Consider the following 15,615-nt stretch of genomic DNA (forward strand, 5'->3'; position numbering starts at 1 on the left):
AGCAGCTCGTGAATGCCTCAAGACTCCCGAAAATGCCTCGGGACCATATACGCATCATCGTCAGACCAAGAGGAGGCCTCGACGTTAAGAAAGTCAGTACCATTCGATTAGCCCAAGCTTTGGCCATGGCGGCGGCCTTAGCTCCGGACGAAGTTGGTGAAGACATTATATGCCCCAACGCTGCTCAGAACATTCTGGTCGTTTCTACGCCAGTGAGGAAGAACGCGTGTGTCTACGCGTCCGTTCAGCAGATACACCTCAGGGAAGGCAAGTACGATGTGGCAGCTTATTTAGCCGCCTCGGACAACACATGCAAGGGCGTCGTTCGCGGGGTCGACGCCGACTTCAGCGATGCTCAGCTGCGGACAATGATTGTCAACCGACGGAACCCGAAAGCGCTCGAGGTGAGACGCATCAAGACTACTACGACGGTGGTGGTGCTCTTCGAAGGTATGAGAGTGCCAAACTACGTCATGTGTGGCGCGGGCATGCTGCCCTGCACGCTATACAGAAGACAAGTGGAAGTGTGTTACAACTGTGGCGATTTGGGACATCGAGCTGATGTGTGCCCTAACCCAAGCAGCAAGAAATGCAGGGGATGCGGTGTAGCCTCCCCAGCCGAAGATCATCAGTGCACGCCAAAGTGTTCCATATGCGGAGGTCCTCACCTCACTGCGGACCGCAAGTGCAAGCAGCGATTCCAGCTGCCCTACATAGTACGACAAAGACGACGACGGCGCAGGCGCGCCAAGATGTCACAGGCGGCCCATGAAGTTCGTTCACGTGACGCCAGTCTCACAAGCACGCCTGGACGTGCGCGTTCGCTGACGCCAGTGGATCGTCAACGCAGCCTCTCCAGAGGGCGTCCCCGGTCTCGCTCCAGGGACCGATCCCACTCCAGAGGGCTTTCCCGCTCCAGAGGGCTTTCCCGCTCCAAGGGGCGTTCCCGCTCCAAGGGGCGTTCCCAATCCCGGGCGCGCATCCAGGAAGGACCTGGACCCTCATGGGCGGACCGAGTCAAGCCCAAGACTGACAAGGCGCCAAAAAAGGTAACGCAGATAACATTGCCAGAGCATAGGGAAGACCCCCGAGTAACACAGCTCTTGCAAGAAAACGCTAACCTCAAGGCAGAAATCCAAAAGATGAAGGCCGATTTCGAGGCCTTTCGGCAAGCAAACTTACAACAAAGGCAAGAGTCCTCTTCAGCAAACGGAGAAGCGCAGGCGCGTACCGCTAAACGTAGGGCCACGTCCTCGCAGGAGGCAGCCGAAGAAGCTGTCACGGCGGAGGCAGCGATGCAACGCTCGCTGGACCGTTTACAAAAATCCGTGAATGAATTGATCAAGGGCAATCAAATGCTGCTCTTTAGAGTCCAAGTTCTAGAAAACGTGCAAACTAAGCGCGCTGAACCAGTGAGTATGGAAGTCGTTCCAGCGGCAGCTAGAGAAGCTACAGGTAGCCTCCTAGAGGCCCTCTCAAGCCTTAACAATGGCGGGCCACACTAAAGAATTTATCATATGGCAGTGGAACTGCGCCAGTTTTCAGAGGCGAAAGGCCCCACTGCAGCAATTTATCGCGACACAGTCGAACAAACCGCATGTTATCTTACTACAGGAAACTAGAACTGAAATTTCGTCATTTCCAGGTTACCGAGCTATCTCGGCAACCGGAGAGGGCAAACTCGGCCTGGCGGTCCTAGTTGCAAAGAAGTGTTCCTTTCAAGAGCACAAATTGCAGTTGGGCAACACGAGGGCGGAGGTAATGCTTATCGAAATCATTCCCAGCAACTGGCTTAAAAACAGCTTTTTCATTTTAAACATTTACAGTTCCCCGAGAGACCGTCACCAGGCATTCTTGTCGATTATAGCCAAGGCGGCGGCGAAAGCAAGGGATGCTCCACTTGTGGTAGCTGGAGACTTTAACGCAGCGCATCAGACATGGGGTTATGTGAGACACTCCCCTAAAGGAATAAATCTACTTCAAGCAGTTACAAACTGCTCATTAGAGCTAGTTACGGACCCACAGTTTCCCACGCGCATCGGCAATTCAGTCTCGCGGGACACCACGCCGGATCTAGCCTTCGTTAAGAATGCCACCTCTGCTAGTTGGCACAATAAGCAAGAAAACCTGGGAAGTGACCATTTTATTGTGGAGATTTCTCTGGAAGTTGCCACAGCCCCCCTTAGGGCGTTCACCGTAGTAGACTGGGACGCCTTCCGTAAACGCCGGGGAGAGGACTTGGAGGAGTACGCGTCCTTCGAAGACCTCTTAAGGAGAATCAAAGAGGACGTCAAGGCTGTTACTAAAACAGTCGAAACTGACTTAAAAGTAAACAGGATGGATGCTCACTTGGCGCACCTGGTAGAGGCTAAAAACTCCTTACTCGCCAGATGGCAAACGCAGAGGCTCAATAGGAGGCTGCGTAAGAAAGTAGCGATGTTAAATCGTGAAATCGAAGTGTATTGCCAAGAGTTGAGCAAGCAGCAATGGAACGAGGTTTGCTCGGCAGTTGACGGACAGATGCGTACGGGAGGCAAATGGAACCTCCTGAAGCAACTATTAGATGACTCACAATCCAAAAGCAATCAGGGCCTAGCTATTGATAGAATAATTCATGATCTTAGAGGAAAGGGGCTAACAGATGTAGACATACTTCAGAGCCTAGCAGACAGGTATCTCCCTGTAGGCCCCACGGGGAACGAGGACTATTCAGAGTATACAGGCGAAACCATGGAGGAGCTTGATGCCCCGGTGACTAAAGCGGAAGTCAGGAAGGTGCTACACGAGCTAAACGGCCGCTCAGCCCCCGGGCCGGATGGCATTTCCAACAGACTCCTGCGTAACCTAGATGAGAAATCAATTGAGAAGCTTACGGAACAGATCAACCGCACGTGGGAAACTGGCTGGGTCCCAGAGGACTGGAAAACGGCCTCTGTTGTTCTTATCCCGAAATCAGGTAAAACACTCACACCGGAGAATCTTAGACCAATCTCGCTCACGTCCTGCGTGGGCAAGGTGGCTGAGCACGTCTTCCATGAGAGAGTAATGAGATACATCGAGGAACGAGAACTGTTCCCGTATAACATGGTAGGCTTCAGGCCCTCTCTATCCGCGCAAGATATCATGCTTCTCATCAAAAGGCAGATAATCGACGTGAACACCAGGGATGTCAGAGGCATTTTGGCGTTAGATCTCGCCAAAGCCTTTGACACCATCACACATAGATTCATTTTGGAATCCATATCGCACCTAAACTTAGGCAAACGCTTTCACGCTTACGTCAGCTCTTTCTTAAGAGACCGTAAAGCCACTATTAAAATCGGTCAACTAAGATCCGACGAGTTCAAGTTAGGGGCTAAGGGCACTCCGCAGGGTGCAGTAATATCACCCCTTCTTTTCAATATAGCGATGAAAGGCCTCTCGGAAAAACTGGCTAGGGTCGAGGGCGCGCATCATGCGCTCTATGCGGATGACATCACCGTTTGGAGCGGTGGGGGGTCCGAGGGGGCCGTGGAGCGTGCCCTTCAGGAGTCCTTGGATATTACGGAAGAGTACTTGAAAGGGACGGGACTCTCTCTATCACCCTCAAAGTCAGAACTACTGCTTTATAGACCGGATCGCAGGGGCAAGAGGCACTCTACCCCTCTCGAACAAATTCCTATTAACCTATACGCTGAATCTGGTCAGATGATCCCTAGAGTCGAATCGGTCAGGATTCTAGGTCTGATCCTAAATGCAAAGGGGAGCAACAATCAAACTATTGTCCGCGTCAAGGCAAAAACGGAAAACATGCTCCGATTAATCACAAGAGTCTCGAACCGCAGAGGCGGCCTCAGTGAGAGCAATCTCCTTAGGCTGTATCATGCGTTCCTCATGAGTCACATAAACTACGTAGCATCGGCGCTCAACTGGTCCCGCTCGGAGGAAGCCAACATTGATGCGCTGATGAGAAAAAGCATTAAACACATACTGGGAATTCCCACTAGCACCAGCACGGAGAAGCTCCTACAATTAAGGGTTCACAATACCCTGACGGAGGTAATCGAAGCACAAAGAACGGCACAAACTGTCCGCCTCTCGTCCTCGAAGGCAGGCAGAAGCATATTAATGTCCGCAGGTCTAGCCCCCTTGGCGGTCGACGAGAATGCCATCATGCTCTCTCACACCGTTAGGGCAACCTTTCAGGTTAGCCCTTTCCCTCGTAATGTACACCCCCAATATAATGCAGCTAGACGCAAGGCACGAGCCCGCTCTCTCATTGACTTTACGCACAAAAGCCTGCAATTAACTACCTATGTAGATGCTGCCCAGTATGGGCGCACAGATTCATTTGTAGCTGATCCTCATGGGAAAATTCTCAATGCAGCTTCGGTAAGACACACCACGGTAGCGGCGGCTGAACAGGCTGCCATCGCGCTAGCTATGAATGACCCCTCGCGGCCTTACATCTACACTGACTCGAGATCAGCCATACGAGCCTTTCTATCTGGCCTAATCTCGAAAGAGGCGGCGGCTATAATCAAGCAAAGACCACCTGATGCTGTTCACACTATCGCATGGTTCCCGGCGCACATGGGAACCAATGTACATCCCAGCAAACCCAACCCGAATGAGCTAGTTCATGACCAGGCGCGAGGTCTAACATTCCGCAATGGTCCTGATACGCTAAGCAGTCGGGATTGTGAGCATAACTCTGATCCTCTACTCTCTTTTAATGAAATAGTTAAACACTATCAGCTGGGGCGCAGGCAATTCCCGCTGCCACACCCACAGCTAACTACACCTCAATCTTCCATATTGAGAATGTTACAAACGGGATCTTTCCCTTCGAGAGGAAAGTTTAGCCGCTTTGCTCCGGACATTGACCCACACTGCCCCGAGTGCAATGAAGAGTATTGCTCGTTAGCACACATGCTCTGGCAATGTTCTGCGTTACAAAACACATCTTTTAATAAACAAGAGGACTGGGAAGAGGCTCTTAAAAGCGGCGATCCCCAGGACCAACTAAGGGCTGTCCAAAGGGCCCGCGAACGGGCGGAGAACCATGGTCTTCCGGCCCCAACGTGGGAGCGGCCCGCAACTACGACTTAGTAGTTCCTTAGGACCTCAATAAAGTTTGTTGACTGACTGACTGAGCTGGACTTCACACGCCTCGAGCACCCTTACCCCATATACGTTATCAGTATTTGAGCAGTGGGTAAAGTTGCGGTTAATTCACGTCAAAAAACACCCTACCGTTATTCTGTATTTAAACATTTCTTCAGATTAGTTAGCGTTTGGCTTTACGAAACTATATCGCCGCACCGAGGCAAAATACTAAAAAAATATGCTCGACCTTGGCTGAGGTGAGTTCATTGCTTTTTTGACTCTATCAATTTTCCTAGGTTAAGCACGCAGAACTTTATTGCACAGGGACAAAAAAAATATTCCGGACGTTTTCGTTCAAACTATAGGTGCGGTGATTGCGCGAGTTTGACGGTATTCACACACATAACTGTTAGTAAGTTGCAGTTAGAGTACAAAACATGGCTCGCATGAGTGATAGTTTCGTATCCGCTACCGAGTAGGACCGGAGATGGTGAGCATGAGCAACGCGACGACCTTCTAGCATCTGCGGCCCGCAGGCGCGGGAACAAGTTTCGGTCGAAGCGGAGATAAGTGACCCATCATCGCGGAAGAGATGGTTCCGCGTATAGCCAATTATGTCGCGTGGCCATCTGTAGCAGCTCCCGTGTGTTATGTAGACCTAGCATTCTGGGCGAACGTGTACGTTTGTACTTGGATGTGTTCGTGCATGCAGCGGAGGTTTCTCGTGTAGTAGGTCAGTAGGCTATATCACCTTACCGGTGCCTGTTTAGGCCCCCACACGTAGGAGAATTTGTTCTCGTGAAGTGGGATTGCTCCCTCCTCAGTTATTTTATTGCTCCGTCTATCCTCTAACCCTGCAAAATCAGCGTGCATGAAAGAAGTTGTGGGAATATGCACACAAATAAAGCAGCAAGCAGTGCCGTACAATACTGAAAGGACACTTTCGAGTACGGTTGCTGACGATTTAATGTTGGGAACAAAGTCAATATCTTCAAAGAACTGACTTCAGAAATGAAAAAAAAAGAACGGTTGCACGTATGACGCCTCAACTTAGTTAAGGTTCATACTGAAGCATAAGAAGCGACAGAAACATGTGCGATGTCTGCGTAAACGAAAAAGATCAAAATTGGACTGAACAACACAACAGTTTTTTTCATGGATAGGAAAGGGGTATGAACAAGCTATAACAGTGCGACCAACTGCTTATCTAAGCATTATCACGAAAAGAGAACAAACAAAACATACAAATCAGTGCAAAGCCATACCGAAAAATATAAGCATTGGTGAAAGATTTACTGATGCCTATATATGCGCGCAAGTCATCAGGACAACACCCATAGAGCTTAGCAAAGCAAACCAAGCGACCGCGTTCGCGACGAAAGAAACAGGTCCCACGTAAAAAAACAAGCAACTGGGGAGGCGCAAGACACGGACGCTATTTGACCCGAAGCAGAGCTACTGAACGGGAAAGGATGTTACGTTACCTGCCCCAGGCACTACGGCGACATAGACATTAAGTCTGCGTCCAAGACCACACGCCGTTTGGGCAGTCGGCATCTCAATAGTAGCCTGGTCAACTTCGTCTTGCAAGGGACGCTACCCATGGATAGTATGTGGCTGTTGGTTGGATCGCTGTTAGCAGTCGCTGTGGCGGAGACGGTGACAACCGAGCAGAAGTACAGGGTTGCGTACTTCAAGCAAAAGGTAAGCGATTCTTACGAATTTTCCGGGCAAGTTAAAGTCAGCGGATGTTTCTTATAAACATCATTGTGTAACTGTATCCGCGAGGACACGGTGACTGTGTTTCGTATGTGTAGAGAAGACGATAGTAACGTCAACTCAGTTGCGAAAACCAAACACGCTCGTTTATGCTGCGAACCCCACTCGAGTTAGGGGTATTAGGTAAACCTTTTTATACTGTTCTATGTAACAGGCAGAAAAGCGGTTAGCGCGCCTACCGAGAATATACATGGGGGTCAGCTTTCGGACAAGTTTGAATAAAGCACTGCTTTTCAATAGAAGTCCTTATATGGCGTAAATTCGTAGCGTGATAGTGGGCGGGTCACAGCCAGAGCTCCAGGACAATGACAGTGCAAAAATCAGCTGATTTATCATTCAGGCCTTGAAGATTGATATCAGTGAGGCCTTAAAGATCAGATTCTTGAAGACTTTGTGTTACATATAGTACAATTCAATTTTGGCGTTTTACGTGCCAGAACCACGATCTCATTAGGAGGCATGCCATAGTGGGGGACTCCGGATTAATTTTGACCACTTGCGAGTCCTTAAGGCGCACCTAAATATGAGTACACGATCGTTCTTAGCATTTTGTACCCATCGAAATGCGGCCTTCATGGCCGGGATTGAAATCGCCACCTCGAGCTCAGCAGTTCAATGCCAGAACCACAGGGCCACCACGTCAGGTTTATGTGTAAAGTATAAAATGTTTTTTTTTGTTACCCTCCGCACCTCTTTTTCAGTTGTTCGTCAAGAAGATGTTTCTGTATCAAATAATGCGTTTCGCTACGTTTTGGTTTCGTCTCTGTGGGCCACGTATTGGCTGAAGGGTGTTAAAAATAACACATTATTCAGTGAAGGTGAATGAGGCTTATTCGCAAGGTATTATGTGTACATTGCACTGTTCGGAAACCAAAATTTAACCGCAATAAGTATGGAAAGTAACCTAGCCTCTGGGCACATCACGCTGCTGAACTTTTCTTAGTCCTTTTTCAGATTGACAATATGCAAAGTCAGACTGTGTAGGCACGTAACCTTGCTCCCTCGCACGTATCATCGACCTGCGACGATACTTGAACGGTTCTTGCTGGGAACTACTACTAGCGCCCAGACTTAAAATGCATGCCTGTGTGAAAGAGAAGGTCCAAATAAGCAGGAAGAATTTTCTTGCAAAATATTAAAATTACCACTGGAAAAGCTGACGTTTAGCAGAACTGCGCACTATCAACGTTTCTGCTTCAGGTGGACCACTTCAGCTTCAGCAACCGGGATTCATTTCGTCAGCGTTACCTGGTATACGAGGACCACTGGAACAGGAATGGCGGTCCTATCTTTTTCTACACTGGAAGCGAAATGAACGTCGAAGTCCTGGCTAACCAGATGGTGAGGGAGGAATGCGCGCATAGAATTTACCGTTATAATATCACCACTAGTAAATTACATAACAATAATATTGGATTTAGTGCAGAGGTATAGAGAAGAAAACGGTACGTTCACATTAATGACAATGGATAATTCCCAAAAAGATAGTAATTCACAGGAAGGTGGATGCTTGAAGTGATACACGGTATCGAAAAATGAAGGTCGCTGAAGCCACCATTTTGACAAACCCATTTGTCTTCATCAGGGCAATTTTCAGAAGACAAGACCTCTTCTGCAAACGATGGCTTCGGTGCCATTCCTTGTTAGACCACTGTTGAGCCCTTTAAACAACCTTTCCAGTTACTTATGAAAAATGGAGCATAAGAAAGCTAATATGTGAAATACATCCCTTCATTATGCTAAACTCTGCCGAATACGAGAAAATGGCAAATTTATTTAGAAGAACCGACGATACATCAATTATGTGTCAAGTGCCATCGCTATATTCAAAAACTCTCACGATGTTGACTTTGTATGCCACACTAAAGTTGCTTTGATGGGTGTTTGCTTGACATTTTTGCAGGGCATTATGTATGACTGGGCAAAGGACTTCAAGGCTATGCTGGTGTTCGCAGAACACCGCTATTATGGCGACTCGCTACCCTACAGTGAACGATCGTTCAGCGTAAGTAGGTAGCAGGTCTTGCTATAATTTTAAACGGCCGGCTCAGAGCACCTTGTTAGCCTGAAACGTTAAATAATTCTGGGGTTTTATGCACCAAAACCACCGTCTGATTACAAGGCAGACTGTAGTACAGACACCGCATTCATTTCGACCACCTGGTGTTTGTTAACGTGCTCCTAAATCTAAGTACAAGAGCGTTTTTTTGAATTTCGCCCCCATCAAAATGCGGCCACCATGGCCACCATCAAACACGCGTCCTGGAGCCCAGAAGCGGAATGCCATACCCACCGGGCCACCTGAAACTCTGCATAAAATCCGACTGTTACAAAAAGAAAATTGCGCTGGCCACGTGGTTATTTGTTTTTGCCATCTGGCTATTATAAAAATGCTAACTTAACCGCACTTTGCATTTTACACTCGCTCAGTACTTCTACATTGTAGAAGAAAAGACTGATACTTGAAGTATATTTCATGAATAACTAGACGATCTTTCTAAATATCTTCCAAACAAAGGAATACTACCCTGGTTTTACAAGGTGCACATTTACCATATTATATACCAGCACTTAATTTGAGATAAGGCTTTGCATTTGCCATCCTTTTCACTACACGTCACGATACTCGGCGCTGTACTCTGGAACGTTGTTTAGCGTGCAAGCTAAAAGCTACTCTATCTTCCCTTCTTGCCTTTGTTCATTCATTATGTTGGTCACAGTCCAGGCAGAGGCGAGGCTACCTGACGACAGAGCAAGCACTGGCTGACTTTGCCTACCTGATACAGCACATCAGAAAGACCGCACCTGGCGCCGAAAAGAGCGTGGTGGTGACGTTCGGCGGGGGATACGGCGGCATGCTGGCTGCCTGGATGCGCGTCCGCTACCCGCATCTGGTGAAAGGGTGAGTAGACAGTCATTCTTCAGGCTGTTGTCCCGACTTATACTACACACGCGAAACACTGAAACAAAATACCTTATAATACAATCAATCAATCAATCAGTCAATCAATCAATCAATCAATCAATCAATCAATCAATCAATCAATCAATCAATCAATCAATCAATCAATCAATCAATCAATCAATCAATCAATCAATCAATCAATCAATCATATTTAACACTGGTTGAATATTACACCTAGACCTATTTCAGACAGTTCCCGAAATGCAATGGCAGATCGCGGGCCGCCGAAGATAGCATATAATTTTTTTTTCTGGAAACCGGCCTAAATGCAGTCACATTTGGCGGAATACTGTCATTGCGGTTAATACGAATAACGCTGGATACAACGGAAACTTGACGTAAATAACGAAAACCCATAAAACAGCGCCTCATATCAGAACAAAGGCTAATTTACTGGTCTATTTATATATATAATGTTTCCCGGGACACTGTCTCATCCGCAGAGCCTACGCATCCAGTGCACCCATCGCGTACTACAGCAACGAGATTGCGTGCGAAAAGTTCCCGCGCGCCATCACCGACAGCTACAAGAGCCAGTCGCAGAACTGCGCCGCCAGTATCCGCAGGTCATGGGCCATCATGGACAAAATGGCGGCTACAGGTGAGCTTGTGCAGTGGTACGTGCAATACACGACAGGTGGCCTGTTGGCATTGCTTAGGGTCACTAACACTGTATACAAATACGCGCCAAAGGGACTCACGAGAGGGAAAACCCTATTTGACCCGTTTCACAAAAAGAGCGGGGAGTGTCGAAGCTGCTCCTGCCCACGTTAACTAGGAGACGGCCGAGATACGTTGTATCTCGGCGGCTCTCTCAGCCAGTCGGCTACACCAAACCAATCTTGCCCGTGGTGGTCAAGCTTAGCAGCACGCCTGCCAATTTCCCTTGGTCTTTTATTTGGTGGCCCTTGAAGGGTTCTGCCTGAGGACATGCCCACAAGATTTGTGGCACGTCCGCCCTAGTGTTAAATATTTTACAGAATTCTGTATAATTTCCAGGATAAAACCGGCTGCAGGACACTGGGCTCGGATACATGTTGGTCTGTCCACACCACTGTCTGTTTTTAGCTAATTCAGTGTGAACCGGGGGATACCGGGCCCATCCCAGCCGATAGTGATAAGTAATTTCAGTATATATGACAATGCGATCTCTTCTGGACCCTGGCTTGGCTGGCTCATTCGTTCGGCGAGTAAGTCCTCGAGCGACGGTGTGAGCCGCCTTGTTACCGGGAAGCGAGGAGTGCGCAGGTACCCAGAAGACATGGATCATACTGCGCCGTCGCTGGTCACTATATGATTTAAAAATTTTGAGCGCCTTCGTGGAAATGGGACCCCTGGCGAAGTTGAAGACAGCTATCTTTGAGTCAGCAATAAGGAATTTGATGTTATCGATGCAGTTGCCAAGGCAATCGCTGCCTCATGTGCTGTTTCAGGGCGGTCTATGGTGACGGTCCCGTTGACGAGTTGGTCCTCTTCCGCGTTTACAACCGCCACCGACATACCCACCTGATTCCTATATTGTGCAAGTAGCCGTATATGCTACTTGGTCCCACTCCCACTTATGAAGCATTGCAATGGCTGCTTTCGAGAGCTCCAGAGAGCCCTCGCGGAGAGGCTTACATTCGGCCGCTAGAATAACCGTCTGGTCGCTGCGAATGACGCACTGGTTATTGCAGAACTTTCTACGAAGCTAGGCTCAACAACCTTTCTTTAGTTTCCCTTTAAGGCATATCTCAAAATTATTCCCGACAGATGATGGACTGAGTTTCCTCACTGAGGCGTTCCACTCGTGTCAGCGCTTGACCACGGACAGCATTCCGCACTTGTACCAGTGGCTGAAGGAGGCCTACCAGACCATGGCCATGCTCGACTACCCCTACGACACAGAGCTGTTCGGAAAGCTGCCGGCGCACCCGGTCAAGGTAAGGAACTCGCTATATAGCCCATGGGCAGTGCGCAATGTATGAACGAAATGCACATAACCTCTACGGTGGGGTGGTAATCTTGCGTAGAAGAAATGCATTTCGATGACATAAAACTAGAAGCCTGCTTACTTCATGTTAATTTCAACATTCTAAGTTAATTTGTTATTAAATACGCTCAGAGTACTTTTACAGCATAAGTCGTGAATTTTCCCCATTTGAATAGCTGACGTGCCTTGCAGGAAGCCTGTAGATTCCTGTGGAACCCATTGCAAACAGGTGAAGACCTCGTACGAAGCCTGCACAAGGCGGCGTCCATACTGTACAACAGTTCCGGAAATGCCGCATGTTACAGCATCGATAGCAACATTGGAGTTCACGCGGGCTGGATGTTCCAGGTATTTTACAAGACTGCCTAGACATGCTAAGCAAAAGTAATGGATTGAAAGGAAGTGTGCCTAAGTAGAGAGAGTGTGTCATAGAGATACGATAAGGGATTGCGGTTCACATAAAGTGACTGGACCTTGGCCTTCCACACCACGTGGCGCCAGCTCTTGGACCTTAATCTTACGTACCAAAAAGAAATGGACAGCAGAAAGACGAGATCTGTAAAAAATGTCTTCGAGTCCATCTGTTCTCTCTGTCCGCCTTTGTGCTGTTCTTCCTAAACATGTTGAGGAATTAAATAGCAGCTCGACTTGAGGCAACGCTCCAGCTAAGGATGTCGTGTGGGATGTGACACATGTCAACCTGCGATGGCGAGCATGTGCCGTCCTACAAGAGAAGGGCAGGTAGGGCACGTGCTGCGGTCTTTGGCCATTGCGATTAGGATTACTGCAAACTATCAGCCCTATTTTGATGCTAGTTCCAAAATTACACACATTATCAGATGATTGTGAAGTACCTACTATTCTATGCAGTTGTATTCCACATAGCTAACTATGTGTAATTGCATAAAACTGTCCTTGTACTGCGCCTTTTGCTGCATTAATTGCGCATTCACGCAAATGTTTATTACTGCATGGCAAGTCTCGAATTTGTGCCGCGGTTGGTATCGCAACGTTCACTTAACTGCAACGACTGCTTCTGTTTATAAAAGAAAGTTGTTCCTAACTATTTGGTGTTCGCGTAAAGGGCACTTCAACCAAATCTGCTCCATTTCCAGACCTGCACGGAACTGGTGATGCCCGAGTGCACCAATGGTGTAGAAGACATGTTCAAACCGAAAAAGTGGGACGTCCGGAAGCACGCCAAGAGATGTCAGCAGCGCTTCGGAGTGACACCAGATCCTGGACGGCTGAAGGTGCTTTTCGGTGGCACTGACTTACAGGGTATCTCCAACGTAATATTCACGTAAGCTTTTTTTGTACACTTTCGCCATAAGTCCTGCATGCGCTTTTTTGTTTGCTTAACTTTGTGACACCCAGTTGACGGGTTGCTAAAGCTGACGCCAAGTCATCGTGAGGGTTTCCTGCTGTATCTGTAGCATCCACGAAGCTTTAAGCCAAAGGATAACCCTCGCGCGCTCTTACAATATAAATGTCTGTACTCCATTTTGGACAGGAGCAGGGACAGCTCGGCGATATACATCGAGAAATAAGCACAATAGAAAGAACCCGAACGCTCACATAATTTTTAGTTACGTCAGAATGACAACTACCAAATGCCAAGTTGTCTTGAGATAAAACAGGAATTCTATAAAAGCTCATGATGATTTGATCAAACAGATGCCCCAAATTTCCGCATGTTAAATACAAATTCAAAAATAATAAGCTGTATATATTTGGAGCAGAGATATCACGAAGAAACAAAAAAGATTCAGGCTGTGGATTAATACAGGACTTATTGAAAAGTACTATATATATGTATATTATGCACCCCACTTTTGTGCCCTAGGAAAGGAAAGTTAACGTCAAACAGATAAAAATTTCGGCTTTGGGTCAAGTAGCGAGAAAAAGCACATGACTTAAAAAGTTAGGCACCTCAATATGAGACTGCAAGGAAGTTTGACGTGCTTAATCCGGAACAGACCCCTGTGTGATATGTTGGTTACAGTGTTTACTAGATGAGGCGTCCAGAGAACCAAGTTATAGCTCTCCACGCGCTGAATTACCAGTATTTTTTTCGAAACGCGCAGAAACAACCTGCGGGACCCGTGGTACTACGGCGGCGTCCTCTCCGGCAACGAGGCGACGACCTCGATCGTGGTGCGTAACGCCGCCCACCTGCTGGACCTGCGGAAGCCCAACGACCTCGACCCCGTGTCGGTCGCCTGGGCCAGGACTCGAGCCAAAGGAACGCTGTGGCGCTGGCTCACACCGAAGATGAACTTTTTCGGGTAGACTCAATGGCCTCGAGTGCAACGTTCCCGTGCATCTCTCTAGCAACCTTGCAGACATCTAGAATGATCACCTCGGTGCTCGACAGTGAACAAGGAGACTCCTGCGTGAATCAGACAATCACGAAAGAAATACACGCACTGACCCGACTACTAGCTCCTTGCGCGAACCAGATGAACCTTTGTTGTAGCCTGATTTGCGCAAGTCTTCTTATCTACTGTCATGCACGAGCAAGCCCAACAACAAGTTCTCAATTTACGGTGATGAACATGGGTGTGAGGATGTTCCCCAAGTGGGAGCAGCCGGGAAGTTCCGCCATTCTCATTGTAATAAACAAACATCACGAAATCAGACCACGGTCCCGTTTATTCGTCTCCATCAAATAATAGTGTGGGAGACGCAGAAGATTGCTTCGGAGTGGGTATATGCCAGTAAATTTTAGGAGCTCTGCGTCTGGCAAAAAGAAGTGCACGGTGTGCTATACATTATTGAAGTAACATTATCGTCAGCACCATCATCAATATAACGGGTTCCTAATTCCAAATGTTAGAAAGTAAACAAATACAGGAAGGAAGCAGTTTGCTACCATGAGCGAAAACAAAGGAGATATATATAGATATATCAATAAATAAATAAATAAATATATATATATATATATATATATATATATATATATATATATATATATAGAGAGAGAGAGAGAGAGAGAGAGAGAGAGAGAGAATAAAAGATGATGGAATTCATTGTGCCGCACAAGACCGTCACACTTATGTCAGATATGCCGGTTGTACCAAAGAAAAATATGCAAGAGCAGCTTTTAGTGCCGCTGTATGTATGACTTCAATATACTTTAATCTTGACACCGCTGGAATCGGCATCAGTATAGACCGGTAGACTACTAAATATTCTTGGCGGTAACGGTGACCCAGTGAACACTCGCTTAGGTGAGAGCTGAGGTGGTCAATCTGTAGTTATTTTCTCTTATCCATTTTAGATTTATGTTTTAACTTTTACGTCTTATTTAATTGCTGGTACAAGGACATTCGCACTTTGTTCGTCGCTTTCTGTGCTACGTAGCTCGTTTACGTTAGGCGCATTCGTAGTTTGCCGCGCGAAGAAAGCGCGATTTCTATTGCGTGTGCTCTTCGATAGATGGCGAGACACATCTAAGCGCGACTCCCTCCCGATCTGTGCTACAATCGCCGCATTCCGCTGGCCGCTGATTTAAGCGCGTTCTTAAACTGTGTTTCCAATTTTTTTGCGCGAAGAGAAATAACCATGCAAGCTACGATATTAAAAAGGAATGCGCTACTTCATCATTTATCTAGAATAAAGGGGAATTGAATCAACGGTGCTGAAACGCCCGGTAATGAACTGTTTCATGCCACCATCACCCTGCGAATGAAACAGGGGAAAAAGAATAACAGCAAGCAATTCCTCCGGCGGCGAGCTCATTTACAGCGACATAATTAAGCTCTCACAGCAACCATGGCAATTTTTTCAATAACCTATTTGCCACGCT

The 15,615-nt window shown here is 47.4% G+C and overlaps 1 protein-coding gene across 1 annotated transcript; it reads left to right on the top strand.

The window, feature by feature from the left end:
- Positions 1-6,647: 6,647 nt before the first annotated feature.
- On the top strand, positions 6,648-14,323 carry LOC139049735 (lysosomal Pro-X carboxypeptidase-like). Its single transcript, XM_070525527.1, has 9 exons — positions 6,648-6,792; positions 8,068-8,208; positions 8,771-8,872; positions 9,588-9,769; positions 10,276-10,433; positions 11,585-11,754; positions 11,997-12,152; positions 12,920-13,107; positions 13,892-14,323. The coding sequence occupies exons 1-9, from the start codon at positions 6,691-6,693 to the stop codon at positions 14,094-14,096; spliced, it is 1,404 nt and encodes a 467-aa protein (XP_070381628.1). The 5' UTR covers positions 6,648-6,690; the 3' UTR covers positions 14,097-14,323.
- The last annotated feature ends 1,292 nt before the right edge of the window (positions 14,324-15,615 follow it).

This window comes from Dermacentor albipictus, chromosome 9 (assembly GCF_038994185.2).
Source record: "Dermacentor albipictus isolate Rhodes 1998 colony chromosome 9, USDA_Dalb.pri_finalv2, whole genome shotgun sequence".
Taxonomy (NCBI): domain Eukaryota; kingdom Metazoa; phylum Arthropoda; class Arachnida; order Ixodida; family Ixodidae; genus Dermacentor; species Dermacentor albipictus.

Bases quoted from the DNA above. Each gene is read 5' to 3' on its own strand.
- LOC139049735 (XM_070525527.1), top strand. From the start codon at position 6,691: ATGGATAGTATGTGGCTGTTGGTTGGATCGCTGTTAGCAGTCGCTGTG. The intron at 6,793-8,067 runs GTAAGCGATTCT...TTTCTGCTTCAG, and splicing joins TTGCGTACTTCAAGCAAAAG to GTGGACCACTTCAGCTTCAG. The intron at 10,434-11,584 runs GTGAGCTTGTGC...TATTCCCGACAG, and splicing joins GGACAAAATGGCGGCTACAG to ATGATGGACTGAGTTTCCTC.